The 20,691-nt window shown below is 34.6% G+C and overlaps 1 protein-coding gene across 6 annotated transcripts in view; it reads right to left on the bottom strand.

Moving 5' to 3' along the window:
• The window catches only part of LOC134211757 (longitudinals lacking protein, isoforms A/B/D/L), a 217,595-nt gene that overhangs the window by 90,232 nt on the left and 106,672 nt on the right, over nucleotides 1-20,691 (bottom strand). Inside the window, exon 7 of one of the 6 annotated variants that reach the window (XM_062688954.1) lies at nucleotides 12,407-14,336. The exons of the other annotated variants lie outside the window; for them this stretch is intronic. Coding sequence (XP_062544938.1) covers nucleotides 13,846-14,336 — 491 coding nt within the window. The 3' untranslated portion in view covers nucleotides 12,407-13,845. Of the gene's footprint in view, nucleotides 1-12,406; nucleotides 14,337-20,691 lie in introns of those variants that run through there. 6 annotated transcript variants of the gene reach the window in all.

Here is a 20,691-nt window from a genome sequence, read left to right as displayed (position 1 = left end):
CAGTTTTCAAATTTGTGCTGTGATTTTGTTTTGGTTCATTTGTATGGATTTGACAGTCGGATTAACGAGAGGAACCCTGATAGTCCGGCCATACATTTGTCGGATCAGCGGGGTATACTGTACACACCGAGTTCAAATTTTAAAAATGCCAAATGCACCTGAACAGAGGTTTATTAAATTCACTTACTCAAATAATTTTGACATTAAATGCGAAGTTTTCACTCAAACGTCAGAATTTTATAGGGAGTTCATTTTGCGTCATTCTGTCATTGGTTCATTCGGTGCACTGGCCCATAACAAAATTCGTAAAAGGAAATTGGTGCTATTGCCAGTTTGCATTCTATTGCACTTTGTCAATAAAAATATGGATTTCAACTTTATACTAATAGCCTGTTTAAATTGCGAGGTTCCTTACGTGCAAGGATGTTATCGATCTTTTAGTAATCTGCGTTTGATCATTTAGTAGGGGAAACAACGGCTTTGGCAGGTTTTGTTCTGTTATTGTCAGGGGGGGTTCTTGTTGACCAAATTTAATGAAATTCGGCCACAATATTCTTTGATATGCAAAGAATGTTTAGGCCAAGTTTGAGCATCATTGGTTATAGAAAACCCCCCTGACAAAAATAGAACAAAACCTGCCAAAGCCGTAATTTCCCCTAGTTTGTCAATAGCTCATTCCAGAGGCTAAATTTCTAGATTACTAAATGACCGATAACATCCTTGCTTACGTGATGTCATAATAATGATGTTCGTGATGTCAAAATAAGATGAAATCTCGCTTAACTTTTCAAAAGGACCTAAGTAACATTTTTTTCATGAATTAATTTGAATAGCGCAATCAATAGAACAACATGAAAGCTATTGATTGCTGTATTCAAATTAATTCATGAAAAAAATGTTACTTAGGACCTTTTGAAAAGTTAAGCGAGAAATCTTCATGTGGTTCAAAAAGTCATACTCACATGTTGTGCATATAATGCGAAATGTTCACTCATTCTATTTTCATTTGAAATGAAATCACGTAAGGAACTTCGTAGGATGAACAAGCTACAAGCCAAACAAGGCTGTTTTTATAGTCAGATAACGCTTGTAATCTTAATAGGCTATTAGCGTAGCGGTAAAGGGGGGTCATCCCGAGTATTACGATCCATACAAAAAAAACCTTCCGTACAAAAAGTGTTACAAGGGGGAAGGTGGGAGTCCGAAATCATCAAATTTAGCGTTACGTAATTTCTGAAAGTACCTTAAGATACGCGTCTATAAAATTTACAGAAGGACAATTACTCGATTTTTCTGGGCATAGAGTACCGGAAAACTATGTTGGCCTCGAGATATACGAATGGCAACTACTAAGATATTTAGTAGGTAACTTAGGTTGGGGTCTCCAGTAGCTTTGCGAGCAAATGTGTTGGATTGCCAATCCGGAGTTGGCGAGTTCGATTCTCATCTAGGATGTTTTCGGGTTGGAAACTTTCTCGACACCCTAGACATAGTGTACACGTAAAAAAATACTGTTGTTTATTATTAATATTTCTAATACTTTTTTGCCAAAGCAAGCGCTTAATGACATGTATAAGAAAAAACTTATGCTTCGCATTAGTCACATACATTCGGAAACTTATACTTTTCATTAACTTATGAATGTTATTAGCTTTTCGATATGGGATCACTCATTAGGTGGCATAATGAAGAGTATAAGTATTTTCGAATGGTTTTTTTGCCATAACATATAAGGTTATTTTTTTACGTGTATCTTGTACTTGCCACACGAAATTACATACTCATGCAATGGTGGGCATAGAAAAGCTTTCAATTAATAACTGAGGAAATGCTAATAGCATAGTAAGCTGAAAAGCTGGCCATGTTCCAGCTGGAATATAGAGCCATTGAAGAAGAAGAATATGAAGAAGAAGTAGTACATTGAGTTAGAAACCTCGCATGAAACCTCGTAGGGTAAGTTTTCAGTTATCAATAAACTTGGATTCGTAGACGACGGTCACATTTCTTGAAATTGAATTAAACGTTTTTTGTTGTATGTTTGCGAAGCTGCAGATAAACCGTTTTATCCAAGAAATAGAGAAAGTGTCCAATTAGTAATCGCATACGTGAACAAAAATATTTCGCATATTTTTTTTATTTACGAATACTTTTTCACTTTAACGAGTATTCCAAATTATCCGATTGGTTTTTTATTTATCAGTTACAAACGTGTGTTTTGTTCCCGGTATAAAAATCCTTGTGAAAATGAATTTACTAATTTGCGAATTGGATATACACTTTTACTGTGCTCAGTGTCAAAACAAGGGAAAAGAAGCAGCGTATTTGGATAGTCATATACTTCCATTACAATAACATGGTCAACTTACATGAGGATAGCCTAAATCGACTCACCTCACGTCTCTCTACTCGCAGAATAAGCCCAATTCCGAAATATTAATTTTAAAACAAATACTTTATTTTGAATTTGCACAATATTAGGCATATTTAACATAATGATCTTTCTTTTTTTTATGCTTTCAAATATACAAAATATGCTAAAATCGGATTGGTACTTGTATAATGCACAAATAAGTCTTCCGACAGTTATTCTAAGATTTTTTATATCGAAACTGTAAGTTCAATTGACAAGACTGATTGCAATGACTGTTACCCGAAAAAGCGGAGCGAATAGGCAGAAGTTGTTCTAAGTCCTATAATCGAAAAAAAAGGTTCCCAGCAATGAAAGTAATTCCAGTCACATATGGAAATTAACCACTTCTCTATTCATGGTTCTCCTTTTTTCTGTCGAAAAATTACATCCGCTACGGGCAACGTTCTCAAATAATCTGAGATCAAATAATATATCTTAAAATGAACTCGGAGCTTTACAATTCACCGTTGCAGTTAATTTTTTGATGAACATCCTCAGCGGATTTTTTTTTCTTACTAAAAAGCGACGCGTGACGTCATCTTGGTTTAGTTCATGCGAAAGATCATTCAAACCAGAGACGTTGTTATTATATAGAGACACGCAGAGAGAATAAAAGCAACTCTGGCTTCACGGCCCGCAGATATAAACAATCCTGTGCGATTGGCAACATATAAAATTGTGAGAACTTGAAGTGACTCTCAGTATGAGCAATTATTTCATTTGCCTCACCTCCATGTCCTGCCTTTTTAGCACCATTGCCAAATATTCAACAACAAATATAATTAAATATAATATTTAAACTTGCTACGAGAACTCTGAAAACAGCTTGATTTACTTAACTTTTCAAACTTTTTCATAATTTATATAATGTTGATGACAATACTTATCTCGCATTTAGCATCGATTGGTAATGTTTGTTTACTTTGATCGTTTGGTACCGTTCGATTGGTACTTTCGGCTTCACTCTTCGCGGGTCTCTATCTATAAACAACGTCTCTGATTCAAACCATACCAGAGAGAGAAGGCGGAGCAGTGAAGCCAGGGCCGCATTTAGCCGAAAGGGGATCCGGGGCCGACAGCTTGTGGGGGCCCCAAAATGTACAAAAAAAGGATGGTTTTGATACGGCCCTGCGTGAAGCCCTACCCCGACAACTGGATTTGGTTCTAAAATGTAAACAACAGTGTTAATTCTCTACCACTTTTATGTTATGGCGAGGCACACTTTCGTTTTCGATATTTTATCAAAACCAACCACTCAATCATGCAGCAATGTAACGAAGTGGTATGATTGAGATACCTGCTTGATTATAGCGACTCGAAAAATAATTTATTATCAGTAACTAACCGAATAAAATGAATATTCGCATAAGGCATTTTATGAGACGTTTCGCGGTGACCCGATTATTTACTTTTAATGTTTTGTTTTGGTATGATTCTGCGCGAACATTCCGTTAGGTCCGAACACAAAATAATGTTTGTAACGTTTTACTTTTAATTCGCGTTTTCTTCAACATTTTATTCTTAGAATGCAATGTTATGAAAAATATAACGACACGTTTTAAGAATCATATGAAAAACTTTGTTCTAAAGCTCTGGTAGACAAAAAGTAAAACAGGTAGAATTAATCATGGGACCCATTGGAATGTTCAACGCGAAATTGCCAAACTAACAGGCTCCCCAAGGGACTCCCACTAATTGTCAAAATATATGAACACGAGAAAAACAGCTGTTTCGATCTGTCTCATAAAATGTCTTATTAACGATTGCGCCCTAATACCGGTTCTAAGCTTCGATGCAGAGTACACGAACTTGGTTCGCCAGCGACAGGTGTACGGAGCCCTTGCACCATACAAACACTTGCATATTCAGATTACGCCATTTATTATATGATGAAAAGCAACTTGATGCCAATGCTCATACATTCGATTTTCTTTCTCTACTTATAATAGCTTATAATAAAGCTTGTAATCTAAGTACCGTCGTGCGGTAAACGGCTTCTTTTGACAAATCGGGGGCTATTTTGGACATTTTGAAACAAGAATTACAACGTTAACTACTCTCAAATCGCCATTATCACCATTCGTGTGTCTTGTTGATAGTTCGATGGCAGATTTTTGTTTCAAATTTGGTATTTTTTTTCTTTTCGTTTTTTTAGAAAATCAAAAATCCAAAGTAGCCCCCGGAGTCAAAAGAAGCCCCGCACGACAGTAGGTTATTATATTTGGATGCCTAACATCATGCCTAACATCAAAACGTTATGTCAATTTTTCCGAAAAGCGCTGAAAAGCTCCACAATTCGTCATTCAAATGTAGTTGACTCATACTAGGGAGTGTTACCTTTCATATTACGTCGATGAATGATGAAAAATGTGTTTACAAATTGTTGGAATGCACTTTTGAAAATATGTTGTTTTTAATGTGTGTTCCCGACTATACGCGGCAATATGGGCCACCATTTGGGGCAGTATGAGCCACCCATCCAAAACGTTCTTTTGTGAGAGAAAAGTTTCGTAATGTGGATGAATATGATATTCCTACAACAGTTTAGTGTATTCCATACAAAATGAGATTAATAAGCCGCAAAACAGTGGACCGAACCGATTTGCCACTCTCCACTGTTGCAGAGACACATTTCACTTGGTCTTGGTCTATGATTTTTTTCTGATTCGATCGCAGTGATACGGTATTGTAATTTATGCGTAATGAATTTAGCATAGATGATAATGTTCTTGTATTCGGCAACTGAAATTTGAACTTGTTCGCATATTAGTGCCTAATATGTTGCTCTGTGCAGGTACACACTTATTTTTTTCGCTGAGGCCGGCAAAATAAATTGCCGAGAATCCAACAGCTGATGTATCGGTAAAAATCTCGGTAAAAGTTCAAAATGCCGAATGGTCGTAAAATGAGCGACATCAACCAGCTGTCAAAATTTACCGTACCGTTCGGTAGTGCATTGCCGAATCGATCTATTATATTCTTTACCGAGATTCAGTGAAGGATTTTTATTTTTTTCAGATGCATCAAAATAAAAATGAAAAAAGTGAATCAACATGAAAGTAGAATATATTCTCAGGTGTTTATTATTGCTTGTATCATTGTGCAATCAATACCTATATTATAATAGTATAGACAAAAGATATTTTAGTTACTAGATAAAGATTGTCGCTTCGGTTCCCTTTGTTCTGCTGTCCGGAACATGTTGGGTATCAAGCTGTCAAATCGTATGGATTTTCCTTCTTTGACATTTAGCTCCCCTATCCTCGCCAGCAAAAGATGTTCCGGACAGCGACGACAGCGACAATCTTTATCTAGTAACTAAAATATCTAAAATATCTGGTCTATACACCAATGCAAACTCTAACTTAACCTCACTGTTTTGACAGTTCACAGAGCTTGTTTACAAGGTGTTAGAAGAAAAATCGATGAGGGGAAAATTAAAACTCATAATTTTAGTTTAAAATTGCTGTGATCCGAGTATTTCAGTGATATTCTTTGCATTCAGCATGAAATCAATCGCAAAGGACATCTACATGCGAATAAAATGATCAAACAATTTCAATGAAAAAACAATCAACCTGCGCTTAATGGGGAAGCGTCATTAACAGTATAATGAAAAAATAAATTTCCCCATACTAATTTGCATGCAAACTTAAAACGGCTTGTGCTAATCAGTTTTAATCCAAATGAGCTGAAATTTTCAGAGGACACTCAGAACATGGTAAAGAATCAGATGAGCACTGTGGAGCAAAATCGATTTTTTGAACCACTCTACTCCACATATGCCTCAACACGTGAAAACCGCATTAAAATTCAATTCAAATATGAAAATACAATTGAAAATGTAAATTATTGCTGCATAGGTAGAATTCTTATAAGATTTGAAGTTTATAAATAAGGTTTTGACGCGAAACTGATTAAAATACAGGTAAAAAAAGCACCACAATCAAAAGATCTATTATAATTTAATATTGTGCACACATGTTTTTTCTGATATAAATTTATCATAAAACTTTTTTTTCCAAAACTACTCTCCATGGGGCAATATGGACATAATGGGATAGAATACCCCGTGGACTGCAATGTGTTGCGAGCAAATCGGTTAAGGATATGTGCGCGATTTTTCCCATTTTGTCTCAAAAAAATGTATTTTGACCATAGTCCAATGGAGCAGGATTCCTGGTCGAATGCAACTTTTTTCGAGCAAATCGATTAAGGGTAGGCACCTTAAAATTGGGCGAGATTTTTTAAAGCGTCTTTTGGCGTCAAAGTGTGTATTTTAGTCAAAACTTCCGATACCATAGTCCGATCCGGTCAATTTTCAATACGAGACAATGGGACAGGATTCCCCGTCGAATGCAACTTATTGCAAGCAAATCGATTAAGGGAAAGTACCGAATGAATTGAATCAACTAAAAAAAATTGACACGAATAAAATGCAATCATTGTATTTGTGTGGGGCAAATATGAATCACAGAGGAGATAATTGAGAAAAATTTCACCTAAAACATGTTTTTGAAACTCGATTTATGCATTGCATATGCACAACATGTGACAAATTTTGTTCGAAAAATGTATTATAGGGTAACCACTTCCTTCGGTTGGGTTTGATCCCACGAAACCAGTAAGCTAGAAAGGTGTTTTCCCTACTAAGCTACGAAGGACCTCCGTCGTCCCCCGCAGCTTAGCGGGAAATGATGAAACCAAATGTCCAGCACCAGCCGGACTCTCGCAATCTATTTTCAGAGCTAAGGGGCAAGCCAGAGTAAACGCGACGAGCGATGCGACGCGACGCGACTCACGCAAAAGAATAACAATCATTATCAACAGGCTGTCAAATTGCACACTAACTCTCTCTCATGTATTGTTTGTACAATGCCAACCAAGTAGGATGAGTAGTATTGTCTGGCTCCTACACACTATAGATAGTGGAATATATAGATGAGCGAAGATAAATCCTCTGTCTCCAAACGAACTGTCAAACGTGTCTCCAAACGAGCATGACATCACAATTTCAATGGAAACGTTAAGGGCTGTGACGTCATATGCGCGTGTGCACGGGCAAAAAAATCGACTCAGCCATGCTTTCGCTCATCTATAGATTCTACTATCTATACTACACACTTGCTTCCTCAGCAACTGCGCTCGATGAAGTACGGTTGTGTGAAGTTGTGCCAGTTGGTCGTCACATCATAACCCAGCCACATATGCGAAGAAAGATCGCCACTCGAGTTCAGTTCATTAACCTGACATGGAAATCTTTTGTCGACAAGGATCTTCTCGATTACTGTGTTAAAAACTTGAAAACCCATGAAAAATTATAATATCAGAAAATTTGTTTTTATAAGAATTACAATGTTTAGAAAAAAAACGGTTTGTCTGGTAGCTTTGTAAAAGAGTCGGAAAATGTGAAAAATCATTAGAATTAGTTAAAATTAAGACAGTGATTTCAAGGGGGATCCACATCAAAATGTAGGATTTGTTATATTAAAAAGATAGAAACTCGGATTCTTTGCCAAAGTTGTTGGTAATGGTATTTGCTATTTGGTAATGGGTAATGGTAATTGGTATTTATTTATTTTGGATATAGAGTTCATTCACACCCTATATCCAAAATAAATACTTTCTGAATTTTTGTATTTTGTAAAAATGCAACAAATTCCCCAAAAATTTATTTAAACGCTTTGTGGAGCGAAATAATTTGTTTTCAATCAAGTGAAACGTTGCGTTTCAGCATGAAAAAAATTAGGCGTGGTGCATACCTTCAAGTTCGCAAACGATTTTGCATGCGTGGGAGGGATGAATGATTGAGATTGAGATACGATACGGATTTTAAAAGGCTAGTAGCATATTCAAATTACGAGCTTAACGAAAAACAGTATCTTGATGGTAGATACGAACTCATCGTATTTTCATTTCATTTCTTATTGTCGATTATCTACCCCGTAAATGCTGATCTGCTAATCTGAATAGGCTATAATAAAACCATTCAAACTTTTTTTAGCTTCAAACGTATTGGGGTTATGCTACGTTTAGACAGGGCAAGTGAAATGACATGTTCAACTCTCTTTTTGTTCAAGTTAGTTAAACGAAGGTGTATAGACGTTCAAATCGTGTTAAATTCAAGCTACTTGTTCATTTCACTTGCCTTATCTTGCATATTAAGAAGTTTTCAAACAAATATTGTAAATTATGTTTTGGAAGTATTTTAAAATATACTCCCTATCCTTTGTCATGCTAGAAATGAATGAGTCGATACACACGTTCTACATTTTTAAAAGGCAGCACCATGCAGCGTTGTCGACAAGTATAAATGTAAGATATTTGCTAGTTGCAGTGTAGTCGTGTCCAATTAGAGAACGATCACTATATAAATTAATATATAGCCTATGAGGATTACGAGCTTTATTACGTGATAAAATGGAGAAAGAAAATTGAATGTATGAGAATTGGTACCTATCAAGTTACTCTTTATCATATAATAAATGGCGTAATCTAAAAAGGCTATTGTGGCCTATTCATATAGGGGAACTGTACCGGTTTTGGCCATGTTCCTAATTTGGCCAGTTTCTCGCATATAATAAAGCAATTTCCGAGGGTTTTATTAGCTGTAACAGAAGATATATCCCTTAAGATTCTTCACTGTGGAAAATAATCGACAGATTTTGGAAAATATGCATTTTTCAGGGTTGGCTAAATTAGGCACTAAGGTGGCCAAAACCGGTACACTTCCCCTACAGTATCTTGATATGAATCATCATAACTTTATTCCAAGCAAGAATTATTTTTTTCCACTTTGACAGCTCGTGGCCATCCTTAGCCGTGCGTTCGATTCCCGGCCTGGTCTAGGACATTTTTGGATTGGGAATTTTCTCGACATCTCTGGGCATAAATGTATCGTCGTGTAATCTTATGATATACGAATGCAAAAATGGTAGCTCGGCATTGAAACCTCACAGTTAACAATGTATAATGAACACTAGCTGCGAGGCGGTAATGTCCCGGTGGGGGATTAAAAGGCCAATAAGAAGAAAACTTTGACATCAAGTACTTTTAATAAATAATAATGTTTGAAGTCTGAATAGGCTATGAATCAGTTAAGCATAGTGCCCGAATGATGCAGATTTTAGTATAATTTCATCCACTATGCTACAGAGAAGTAATAAAAGCACCCTAATTTTGAGTACTGTCAAACATAAAATTTTATTTCATTATGCTTTCATTCATCTTCCTTTACTGATAAAAATAAATGAAAAGCCACATTTGAGACGGGCGTAACAGCCAAAATTTATTCTTTCGAAAAGACATCCCTGACAGGGATTGAATGCAAAAGAGAATGAAGAAGTGTCTCACTTATCACCTCTGTATACATATACGATATGTAGCATACCGCGAGAGACTTTTTTTTCGTAAGCTGTCGTGATAAAGAACTGATTCGGTAGGCTATACCTCATGATTTATTTTTTTTTTTAAAGCTTCAAACGTGGGGAGCACTGGTTTTGATGATGCATTTCAACTTGTTTTACACACCTGTGCGATCGCAAACACAAAATGACCAATAACATAAATGTGCATAAAAATTGCCTTGCCATAACAAAAAGGTGGTAGAGAATTAACACTTGTTTACATTAGGACCAAATCCAGATGTCACACATGTCGGGAAGGGATTTACTGCTCTGCCTTCACGCCCTGAGTTGAACAACTCAGTTGAATTCAATTGACTTCCCAAAAGTTTAAACATGTTTAACTTTCTCCTCGTAATGCTTTTTGAAACGTTTAAACACATTAGTTTGACTTCTCTAGTTAGAAATTTAAAATACTTTTAGATTAGCAACACGAATGTTGAATTATATAAACACATGTAGTTTTTTCAAAATTCCCTAAGCTTTCATTACATACCACTGTTAATAACATTGAAAAGCATTTTTTGCAACTCCTGATCATAACAGGGAAACTGTTCTGATCTCCATCTCACTGAACATATATTCATCTTATCGTGAAATAAAGAAGTACAGCACCAATTTCGTCGCTTTTTTGTCAACATGCATGCTCACTGCTGAAAAAATCATAAAAATAAGAAACAATGCTTTCCATTGCTTTGTTTTTGATGGGATGAATATCGGATCTATGAGATGAATTCCAGAATCAGTTACCCTACCTGGTTTACTGGTCTTTGTTTGGTGATAAAACGGTCTACTTTTCCATACCAATGGAATGGGTGCTTTAATGGCCATTATGCAACTCAAATGGGTAGCATAAAATTCATTACAGCACTCATTTGAATGCTATAATGAAAAACCAACTTTGGGACAGTAGTTACATGACTACATTTTGCTGAATTTGCTTGGGCGAGTGTTTAAATATTGTATTCTCTGAGTCCCGTAATAAATTAAAATGTTTGATGGACATGGCATCAAAATTATCAAAAGGTAATGATTGTTCTCTGCAGCAACATAATTTATTGGTAAGAATGATCATGTGAAGTAAATAAGTTTATACCATTTTGCTACAGAATTTATCATTTTATTTGTTGTTGCAAAAAATAGCGTGTCCAACTCATTGCAAAACTCATTTTTTTCAGCACTCGTAGTGTATTTATCCAACTCGGCAAGTCTCGTTGCGTTGGATAAACGCACAACTCGTGCAGAAAAAATCCTTTTTTAACAACTAGTTGCACAAACTACTTTTAAAATATACTTCATATACTACACCGTGTTGAAATAAAGTAATTTCTCGCAAACGTCCATCTCCACCAGATGGTAGCAGTGCGGTCGTGTCAAGGCGATTTTCTTTAAAGCTGCTTCACATGAAATAAAAATAATATCAACCTATACTTGAACAAGTTTGTAGTTGGGTGAAAGCTCAGTATTACAAATTGATAATTATGATTGTAATACCCCTGCAGGAATAACAGTAATCTGCCCGTGTTTGTCTATATACTATTTTATTACGTTCCGATTTCATCAAGTCCAATTTTTTAAAATTTTCTGGCCAGATTTTTATAGTCAGGAATAATACTGTAAACAAGAAATGATTTTTTATCATTGTCCATTGTTTATGAATCATTCCAAGATGTCTGTCGACAAACAACGTACACCATCCATAATTTTTTCAGTAGCAAGCAATTAACTGCTTTATATCTGTAAAATGAATACTAAAAGAAAAATAAAAAGATTCCCGATTTTATCACAGTCCTTCTTAATCACTATGAAATCGATCGAAGAGCGATAAAAACGGAATATTACTAACGTACTATGTTTTCATCCAAATACAAACTAGTGAGATACACAGGATTTTGTTTTTACACGATTTATTTTCGCTCGTATTTTTGATCGTGTGACTTCAATTTGCCACCAAACTCTTCGCAACATGTTTCAAAAAATCCTGAATAAATCAAAGAAAAATCACATGGTATTTAATATACGTTAAACATTTAGGATGAGTGGAAAATTGAGAAAATGTAAATCGTGTAAAAACAGAATCCAGTGTATTTGCTTATTTTTATTATGTTAGGAGCAATTTAAGTAGAAACTTGAGAATCCCTTAATTGAAATTGATTCATTTTTTTTACTTTATTTAAGAAGAGTATCGAACTGAGGACATAGAATGAGAAGGGGAAAAAATCAAGTATATCACAGTGACATGACGTAGAAGATATCAATCAAAAATCGCGTTCCTGTTGAAATGTCAACAAACAGCTTCACTGCCATCCTAAGCACCGTTGCTCAGCATTTCTACACTGATGGTCATCAACCGAATTAATTCATGAATACAACAACTAGAATATAAGTTGCTGGAAGTTCTTAACATTATGCCCGATGAAAAATAATTTCGGGAATAAATAATTCGGTTCGGCCTCACAATTGACTTATAAAATAACTATGCTTAGCATGGCAGTTAATGTAGCCTATGAATAGATTAAAATGAAAGATATCTCATCAATACAATATCGATAAGTATCGTCATGCAAAAATTGATTTTCCCCCTTTCTTCGCGTTGTTTGTTTTTTTTTTTTGTGTGGATCGACACGCTTCTTGAAACTTCTCGCTTCCTATAAGTGGGACGTTCTCCATATCCGTCCCCAATGGCAATAATCGAAAAAAATCAAATGTTAATAGATGTAAATCGTCTCTTCACCTATTGTTGAACGTCCAATAAATAGCGGAATATTCAACAATAGGTAATGAATAGTAGAGGCTATTCAAACTACGAGCTGTATCACTTGATAAAGTGTATCTTGATATGAAACGTCATATCCATTATTTCCAGTGACATGATGTATGAAGGTATTCTATATAACATCATATAGCTGGTAGTCTGAATATCCTAAGATTATAAATGAACCACTTGTACTATACAGTACGGATTGATTAGTATTCTGAACAAGACTAATAATGTTCGCTTTAATAAGACTCGATTTAATTCGATTGCCAACATTACGATATGATCCTAAATTTGTGTATGAATTTGATCATGTACATTGCAAACGTGAAAAAAATATGTAAAAAATGTCGAAACTAGAAAATCAACAATCTGTTGTTCCGAATTAAATATGTCAACTCCAGATATAAACTAGACCCTTATTCTTAACGAATACTTTCTATCTGACCGAAACATTGTTATACAAAAAACTAATCTTATAAACTAACTACATCACAAAAAATAACAATATTAGAAAACTCTTCTCTGTTGAAATATACAAATATAAATAAAAAATTCAAATTCATGTATCGGAAACAACTAAACTCAAATTTGATTAATAATAATTCAGCTGCCGTATGAGTATAGAATGTATCGAACGTTAAGTAACTGACCCACATTATCCATAAACAAAAATAACGGTTTTAATTTAAAATATCGTAATATTAAACATTGAACATTGCTTCTCCCATGTTACTGGAAACAAAAAATTAGTAATAGTATATCGATATTTCGTTCTTTTAGCTTTCCGGAGAATAACCAAAGTTTACATCCCAACAAAACGCTTATTTATAATTCTATTTCTATTACCTGCCCTGCAGTTTTTTATATTTCACTATCGTTTTTGCGATTCGAATCATTGGTTTAATTTTATTAAACACAATGATGGACTTACTTGTTTTATTTGCATTTGCACAACTTCCAATTCTGAATTCATGATTTGGTAACTTTTGACTAAGTCGGTTTGTAAATATTTTGGTTCTTAAAGTTTACAAAAGCCATAATTAGGAATAATTAATTGAATTAATAAGGAAAACAAATTAAGTTATTTAATTATAAGAAACCAAATTAAGGATAACGTGTTAATATGTTTATAAAACAAAAAGCAATTATCTAATGACGCTTTTATCATAAGTTAAGTAAAACACCTTGATGGAGCAAGAGTGCAGTACGATTCATCGGCGTATTTTTCTAAGGGCGTCTCAATTACTGCCGACTGCAACCAGAATATCTAATCATCGATGCTGGTGTGTGCGCATATGTAAAACTAAATTATGCTTGTGTTTCGATTTTTTGTGACACACTGGGCACTCAAACTTGGGCTCAACGCCACACTCAAAGCGAATGTGCCTATTGAGGCTATGCGGTCTTGCATAAGAGTTTCCACACCTGGAACATGTATACGCACCACCGACCGAAGAAGGCACTGTTGGAGGCGTTGTAATGTTGATACCTTTAAAAAGAGGCACTGGCAAGGGATTACTGCTGGGACCGCTCACTACAGCTACAGCAGCTGCTGCCGCAAGCAATTCGCGTTGTTGTGACGATTCGGTACCAAACTCACGTAGATAGCTCGGTGTCAGCAATCTTAGATCACAGGGTTGATCATCCATTGCCGGTTGCGGTTGGTGCTGATGGATGCCTGGTAGTTTTACTTCACTTTGAATTATCATTGATTTACCACTGCTTTGACCACTTGGAGTTGAATGACCTGCAGATATAGAAACTGAATAATCGAAGTAAAAATAAAAATCAGTATACTCGGAAAACAATAATAATGTAGTCAAAAGTGTGCAAATGAATGGTGTTCACAAGCACAACATTTAGATTTTTATTGCACACAAGCTTTAAGTATCTGTAACCTTTTCTTTTGTATATGTATTTAAGATTCGTTATTATGTATTAGGGGTCATCCACAATTAATGACGAGTAGCATATTTCTATATGTTTCAATTCCTTCTCCATTTACACGAGATTTTGAATACAGATCAGAAATTAAAATTGCGCCAGAAAAGATTAAGACTCCATAATCTGTTACATAGTTTGTGCATGACCCTTAAGATGTTTACGACAGCTGATTATTCCTTCATAAAGCATTCTATTAAAAATCTTGTGAGTTGAATGACACGTGAATTTGTATTACATACATGTGATAATATTTGAAGCATAGAAAAAAAATCTGAAGATATACAACAATCAACAACAGAAAGTAGTGTAAAATTATAAATGTATATATCATTATATATCCATCACCAACCATCGAAATTAAGGTATGATACATATCACGCAGTCTTCTGAAAAGTAAGAAATTGTGCATTGATGAAAGGATATTTAAACTATTGTTTATTTATTGCATCGGATATTAATATATACAAAGGAATTGGATAATATAGATATTTTTCAATTAAAAGTTAAAATATACTACGCAGTAACATATAATGTCATCTCCTTTTCCAAGTGAACGCAATCCTTTCACTGGAGGTTTCCCAATCATTTTTCATCTCATCTCAACCGATCAAATTCGTACCAAGCACCTAAAAATAAACACAAATTAATCGAAGAATAATATTGAAATACCCTTTTACTACATATCCGGATACAGTTGCATATCACATCCAGGTATTTATAACACATCCATATATTTAACGACTACGGCTCTTAATAAAACAATAATGAATATTAATAGTAACAACTGTTTTCCCACAAAAAAACAAGCCTCAGAACACTAAAGATTTGGTTTTCTTTCAAAAAATATTTTTTATAAATAATAACAACTGCTTTCCCACCAAAAAATAACAAGCCCTCAGAACACTAAAGAAAACCAAAACAGAAATTTTTCTATTATAAATAATAAATTTTTACAATATAAAAAACGACATTGTTTTATTAACTTCATTTAGCGCATTCATTCAACCAAAATACTATGATACTAATAGCGTTAGAGAAGGCAAAATGGTGAATTCTTTTTCACTGATTTAAAAACAAGTAACAACTTCGTAACCTGAACGCAGTATTAAAGTGAATAGATAATGAAATATTGTTATTCATGTGAATATATTTGAAAGTTTATCCAAGAATACCTTAGATAGTGAAGGGTTCAAGGTGATTTAATCACAAATAATGAGTGAAATATATTTACTGCATAAATCTAAATATAGAGGTCAGGCCATTCTTTGTCTGTTTGGTAATTTGGTATTATTAATGCAAGAAAATTATTGTACACGTGCCAATCATAGTAGTACTATTTAATATCTATTCATATTATAGCGAATCCCACGTATTTTTATGGCATTCACTATTGGAACGCCCCACTATTTTTGGTGGAAGGGAAAGATGTGGTTTTTAACTATTTTTTTGGAAAAATTGGCAGATTGTTTAAAATCTAGAGAAAGTCGAATTTTAAACATTTCATCACTTTAACCGATACGATAACCCCAAGCATGTATAAAGTGTGTTCCATGCTCGAAAATATGGCGTCAAAAATTTAATTGAGATTTACATTGCTGTGTAAATACTTCTGCAATAATACTTCTATGCCCAGGAAAAATAATCACAAAAAAATTCCCAAATGGGATTCAATCTCATCTCAACATGGCCTCTTTTGTAGTCGCGTGTCTAACCGTTGAGTTATCTAAGTTTCCGAAGGATAACACAACGAAATTCATTACAAGATTAATTTTAATCACTAATTAATAGAAATCACTATCTCACTATTTTTTTCAGTATAATGAGATGGGCGTAATGACGATGGATTAGCCAATATCGCCTATTGTCGCGTGAATTGACCATGTGATCCAAATATGGTCACATTCAACTAAAGATATTTAACGTAGAATAAGCGCAAAAGCCTTAGTCATCGGCTTTCTGGAATTTATTTTTTTAGAATAACTCCTTTACAAATATGTAAATTTTGTCCCATCTTTTCTCAATTAAGCGATTTAATTCTTTTATCTTCTATTTGCTTTAATAGACTCATTATTTTCAACTTTAATAAAAAAAAACAACTTCGCGGCTCATACATTTATTTCCTTTATATGAATCTTCTCAATGTAATAATTCCGCAACTTCAAAATGATGATATTGATTGCACCTCAAACGGCAATATTTACTTTTTTATATTATAAGTTATTATTATAGCAGGAAAAAAATGTATTCAGCAGATGAGGTAGTTGTATCGGTTGAACAAAGCAGGTAGAATAAAGTGAGTATAGCCGCTTATAGATTGAAATCAATTACACCCAAAGACAATTAAATCATGCTCCTCTAACTTACCGTATGTCAGATTGCATAGTCATCTGCTCCATAAGCAAATACTCATAATAAATAATAATAATTAAGACAATCACCCATTATTGAACGTGGTTGTGCATATAACAAACCGTAAATTGTTTTAAATGTTGTTTTCAAGTTAACGATATCAATATACTTGCAGATTTACAGATTTTTATTTGCATTAAAATACAATATGATGCACAGCTACAAACAAAAATGTGCGATTACTAATATGATGTTTAAGATTCATATTTTCTTATCTTATAACTATTTTATTAGTACTAATATTTTGTATGATGCAGCATTTTTCACTAACAGATTACTATTATTAGTATGATGAATGATAAATTAAACATTAAAGGTACATATTTTAAATCACTTCACCACAATGTAGTTTTTTATTTATCATATTATACAAAGGAATTAGGATCTAATTTTCATTGCGTTTATCATGTACCATTTTTAATATTCCTGAATATGAACCTAATGTATTATCTTTATTGAAGTTTTAAACAGTTCTTAAGTGCATTTTGCGAACATTTTGACTTCAGTTTGTTTATTCTACGGTTATATAGTTTAAGTACATCGACTAGAAAATTGTGACATTAACAAATTATAATTAAATACTTTCTGAAATAAATTAAATGCACAAATTATTATAATTTAATCATAGTTTGTAAGTTGCATATGATGTAAAGTACATGTTTTTGGTATTAACTAAGATAAAAATAGTATGGCAAAATTAAATATGTCGAACTACAATAAATAAATCTATTTCTATTTTTTACCCAATTGTAAATTTCTGTGGCCTACATCGATTTATCATTTGACACTTCCGTCTGTACAGTTTGTTTACAACTAGCGACTGTAAATTACATATGCTTATGCTGCGTCTCGAACGACTCGAGAACTGTCTATTTCGTGAGACGACCGTGTTATTAAAATGGGAGCTATCGACAATTCTCACTACATTTGAAACACCTCACTTCATACGACACGCAAAATAAGCATTACAGTCTTTGTGCTCCATGCTAACAAAAAGACTATGAAATTAACACAGTTCATTGATCATATGTGACCTCTATTATTATTTTCGTACTAATTCGTTCATAAGGTTGCTGTTCATGGATTTAAGGTTTGATGTTCACGTAGCGTTTTTTCAACGTTGCGTGCTCGGGGTGTTTGAAAGGACGCAAGTGTATTTATATCAACAAAAAGCGCCCTATGTGTTCTTCTCCTGCAAAAGCAAAGTTTTGTTTCTAAATTTCTGAATACAGCACGTTTTCTGCATACCGTGGAACACAGCACATTGTTCAAGAGCACCCTAACATAGCAACTTATATCCTAGGAAAACAAATTGAAGCGACGGTATGCTACACATTCTTCGTTTAGTAATGGAACACGTGGGCATCTAATGGAACGTACACACGGTCAAGCAGTTTGACCAACATTGACTCCACCTCTCGTTTATTCAAACATTCATCAAGTTTTACCAACAGTGACACGAACAATCAATTTATTCGACCAACAATATCACACACGAACGACCGAAGCGCCAACTTGAGCACCAACCATCAAAAAATACATGGGGGTTTGTGCAACTTCACTACAAATGCTCAAACATGTTCGGCGAACCTTGACTCCACCCCGACAACTAAAACCAAAATCAAACCATTTTAATTTTTTCCAACCGAGCCGCCAACTGTTAAATGGTTGTTCGAACAACTTCACACACGTTCAAACAAAGCAGCAACCGAAGCATTTTCTTGGGGCAGAGTCAATGTTCGTCAAACTGCTGGACTGGTGTGTACGTTGCATAAAGGATAGAAATCAAGCTTGGTCGTACGTGTTTGCATAATTTCAAATCGTCACCATGATCGTTTTTTATTGCGTGCCAACCCAGTGCACACTGAACTGTGTTTAGAGTTCAAAACTAAGAACACCAAGAAACGCTTTTGGCTCATGTCCTATGCAGGCTGCATATCACTGCTTTTAAGCTAAGTTGAATTTAAATCGGGAAAAGAGACACAGCTCAAATACATAAGAATTATAGATAGTGGAATATATAGATGAGCGAAGATAAATCCTCTGTCTCCAAACGAACTGTCAAACGTGTCTCCAAACGAGCATGACGTCACGATTTCAAAGAAAACGTTAAGGGCTGTGACGTCATATGCGCGTGTGCACGAGCAAGAAAATCGACTCAGCCATGCTTTCGCTCATCTATAGATTCTACTATCTATAATAAGAATGATTCATTTAGATCAATAGCACACACAGAACAAAGATAACCGCAGCGACAATCTTCCTCTATGGTTTATTACCTCTATAAAATCTACTTATTGAACTGGCAAACCTTCTACCTTTAGACAAATGTTTGATGGTGGTGGAAGTAATTATCGCCTAATGATTATTAAACGAATTAAAACACATTAACTAAAACGTATTAGATTTGTTTTAGAAACAACTTGATAACACTTCAATACAAAACATATGATAGGGGGAAAAGGCATTGGATGGGTAAAGTTTTGGTGACATAATATAGAAATACGAAATACCATCGAAAACATCATGTATGAACATCTTAATAGTCCGCTATCTCTCACATATGGCATCTTCTAATCGGGGTGGTGGGGGTTAATTGGACACCATAATGTGCTAATAGCCTATTGAGATTACGCCATTTATGATGATAAATATCATGATAAAGAGTAACTTGATGCCAATCCCCATACATTAAATTTTCTTTCTAATACTTGACACGATAATTATCTTAATAGGCTATAAGAACTGCTGCTGTTTATCAAGTGGCTGTCAAGTTATTGCAGTGTTCAATGTAAGTGTGTCGAAGCTTAACTTATTGGTTATCATAACCCGTTGTGAATGACAAATTGAAAAAAAAAATATTCAAATATGTTATTTTGACCATTTAAAAATAGCCCAAAATAATTTAATTTTGTTTTGGGCGGGGTAAAATGATCTGGCGGTGGGGTAAAGTGAACAATCTTGTAAATAATGCAAATAAGTCGGTCATTTTAAACCAAATACACATTCGTAATGACATTCCAAATGCTACCTGACAGGTATACATTCTTCGTTTTATCATTACTCTGTGAAATATCAACCGGTTCCTTTGGTTTCGGAACAGTTCGGCAAGAAATTCATCTAGTTTTGAAAAACAGGTTCAATACTATGTTCTGAACGCAGGACGAATTCCGGATTATATATTTTTTACAGCAACTAGAGCTTTCACTGAGTTCATTGATATATTGCTATCAGATCACAAATCGGATATCAAACATCTGAGATATAACCGTATCCGTGAACGTGTCGCGTTGTAGAGAAATATTCGCTCAGAAATGTAGAAATTGTAGAATAATGTGTATGTAGCGTAAATGACCAGATCCTCCTTTTTTAACTTTTTTCTACCCATTCTCAATCTGATCACCGTCAACCGTACCTATCAAGGTTGAAATTTTAGCTAATTTGTCTACATTTCTCTGTCAGAACATTGCTCACTTTACCCCCATGCGACATGATATAGCCAAATGATTACTAAGCTCAGATTAAAAAAAAAACTATCTTACACCAACTAGTTTCTATTCATAACAAGTAAAATAAACGATGTAAACGATATTTTGATTCAGTCAGAACTACTAATTTAGAGTTTTCAAGGCTTAAATGCCACAGTGCCATCAGGGCCGGATTTAGCCGAAAGGGAGCCCCGGGGCCGACAGCTTGTGGGGGCTCCAAAATGTACAAAAATGTTGGTTTTGGTACATAAGATTTGTGGGGGCCCTGGGCCACGG

This window comes from Armigeres subalbatus, chromosome 2 (genome assembly GCF_024139115.2).
Source record: "Armigeres subalbatus isolate Guangzhou_Male chromosome 2, GZ_Asu_2, whole genome shotgun sequence".
NCBI classification, from domain to species: domain Eukaryota; kingdom Metazoa; phylum Arthropoda; class Insecta; order Diptera; family Culicidae; genus Armigeres; species Armigeres subalbatus.
The sequence above is the reverse complement of the archived record's forward strand: the minus strand, read 5'-3'. Positions and strand labels throughout refer to the sequence as shown.